Below are 2,394 nucleotides of genomic sequence, written 5' to 3' on the forward strand. Positions count from 1 at the left end.
GGTGAGATGGCTGCTGGCATCGAAGGGTGGCACTTTTTCTTCTGGGGAAGATGAAGGGGAGATTGACTATTGGGGGTGAGGAGAGATGGGATGGGGGAAGGGCGTGGGTGACAGCAGTTGAGGGGGGGGTTCGGGGCGTGATGAGATCGGCTTGAGATGTTTCTGACTGAGCTCTTTTCAGAGAGAGAGAGAGAGAGGAGAGAGAGAGAGAGAGAGAGAGAGAGAGAGAGAGAGAGAGAAGAGGGAGGCCTGGCTGCCTGGACCAAAACTCCAGCGAACCATTCTGCCGCAATTCACCAATCAGTCTCAGCTGAAATGGCTGTGCACAAACCAAAGGCCCCGGCCTCTCGATCAGACGGCTACGAGGGTAGAGGGGGAGAAATGCGTGAGAAGTTGGAGAGGAAGGGGAGGGGACCCTCTCCATTGTCTCCCCGTCCTCCCCCCAACTGTGAAAAGGGGCAGGACACTGGAGGGTGTGAAAGGAAATTGAAAAGGGTCCCGGCAGCCAGGCCTCCCTCTCTCTCTCTCTCCTCTCTCTCTCTCTCTCTCTCTCTCTCTCTCTCTTCTCCTCTTCCTCTCTGAAAGAGCTCAGTCAGAAACATCCTCAAAGCCGATCTCCCACTCACGCCCCTGAACCCCCCCCCTCACTGCTGTCACCCACCCCTTCCCCTCCTCCTACCCCCATTCATCTTCCCTTCCATCTCCCCAGAGGAAAAGTGCCACCTGTTCAGAGCCAGCAGCCATCTCACCCCTCCCTACACCCCCCACCCCCTAACACATGTTAAACGTCCTGTAGCTTGAGCAGGAGAAAAGCGCTGAGGCACAGAAAGAGGAGGGACCTCAAGAGTGAGACAGAGAGAGAAAGAGAGAGAGAGAGAGACTGTGTGAGAGCGGCAGAGTAAGTAACGCGAGTGGGAGCGAGAGAGGAGCAGAGAGGGAGAGAGACAGAGGAGAAAGTGAGAAACAGCGTTGAGGCGGCAGTGTGCATGTTGTCAGAGGGAGAGAGAGAGAGAGAGAACGAGAGAGGCAGAGTGATAGAAACACACACAGTGTGTGAGAGTGAGGACAGGCAGAGATTGTGTAGAGCAAGTCAGAGAGAGAGAAAGAGGGAGTGCAATAGAAAGAGAGAGGCTCGGAGAGAGAGAGAGGGTGATCGCTGTTCTGCGCCGAGCAGGGGGCTGCATTGTGGATGTAAACTTTATCGTGGGTGGGATCAGTGGCTTGCAGCAGCAGCTGTGCAGTGCAGCGTGCAGCAGGATTACCATGTGTGTCAACTGAAGACAGAACACCAGGATGCAGCACCTCAGGCATGGTAAGGAGAACACCTAGAAGCTCATAACACCACCACTCTTTTCCCTTTAAGACAGGAGATGTCCCTTTAAGGGTGGAGATGTCCCTTTAAGAGTGGAGATGTCCCTTTAAGACAGGAGATGTCCCTTTAAGGGTGGAGATGTCCCTTTAAGAGTGGAGATGTCCCTTTAAGACAGGAGATGTCCCTTTAAGAGTGGAGATGTCCCTTTAAGAGTGGAGATGTCCCTTTAAGACAGGAGATGTCCCTTTAAGACATGGGAATTCAGCAGTATTTCTTCTCAGATTTTGTGGACTGGGGGCATCAAGCTTCTGCATCTGGTGCAAAGGCTTCTACGCGACCCAATAATAGTAGGCTATTGTGTTGGGCTTAACGGTGTTGTGTTTTCTTCCTGTTGTCATTTCATGTGAATTTCAGCCAGGTGTGTSCTTTAAGTTGCAAGGAGCCGCAAAGTTAAATGCAGTGTACWTGCYTCCTTGCTGCGTACGTGTCGTTGACTGTAGCGTTATCATATTTGACCGGTTGTGCCTCTTTAAATCRGGGTCAGCTTGCTGTGAGCTGTGTTTGTCCAACTGGTTCCGATGAGCGTGTAGCCTAGCGTTRGCTACATTTCTTATTTCGGGAATGAGGCTACTTGCAGGAGATGATCCTGATTTGCAGGATCCTTTTACTAGCCAGTGCAGGGAAAAGGAGAGCAATTGTGTGCCCTGTTGCTTGTGGCAACGGCACGGGGGCCGGCCCTGTAAGCGGCTTTAATTCTGATTGATAGCAGAGGGAATATGTGCCCAATCGTTCAAGGAGAGGTACAACAAGCTAGTCTGGGAGGTGTGTGTGTGTGTGCATGTGTGTTGGAATGTATTTCGTCCCSTCTTAGCCATATTAAAGATTAATATGTTTCCCCCAGCAGTGAGTCTAATCCTGTCATAGAAACAGCAATGGTGGGGTATGGATTGTGCTCCCTTGCTGGGATTGTGTGTGTGTGTGTTCACATCATTACTGCTTTGGCTTGGGTGCTCCTGGCTCTCCCCCAGTGTGTGTGTGTGTGTGTGTGTGTGTGTGTGTGTGTGTGTGTGTGTGTGTGTGTG

At 51.8% G+C, this 2,394-nt stretch overlaps 1 protein-coding gene across 3 annotated transcripts in view; it reads left to right on the top strand.

The window, feature by feature from the left end:
* The first annotated feature begins 761 nt into the window (after positions 1–761).
* LOC111953363 (nck-associated protein 5) overlaps positions 762–2,394 on the top strand; it is a 106,244-nt gene continuing 104,611 nt past the window's right edge. The window contains exon 1 of one of the 3 annotated variants that reach the window (XM_070435551.1): positions 762–1,312. In XM_070435551.1, the coding sequence (XP_070291652.1) occupies positions 1,310–1,312 (3 nt within the window). In that variant the 5' untranslated portion in view covers positions 762–1,309. The remainder of the gene's footprint in view (positions 1,313–2,394) is intronic. The other 2 variants (XM_070435550.1, XM_023972589.2) reach the window with 2 other exon arrangements.

This window comes from Salvelinus sp. IW2-2015, linkage group LG27, assembly GCF_002910315.2.
Source record: "Salvelinus sp. IW2-2015 linkage group LG27, ASM291031v2, whole genome shotgun sequence".
In the NCBI taxonomy this organism is placed as follows: Eukaryota; Metazoa; Chordata; class Actinopteri; order Salmoniformes; family Salmonidae; genus Salvelinus; species Salvelinus sp. IW2-2015.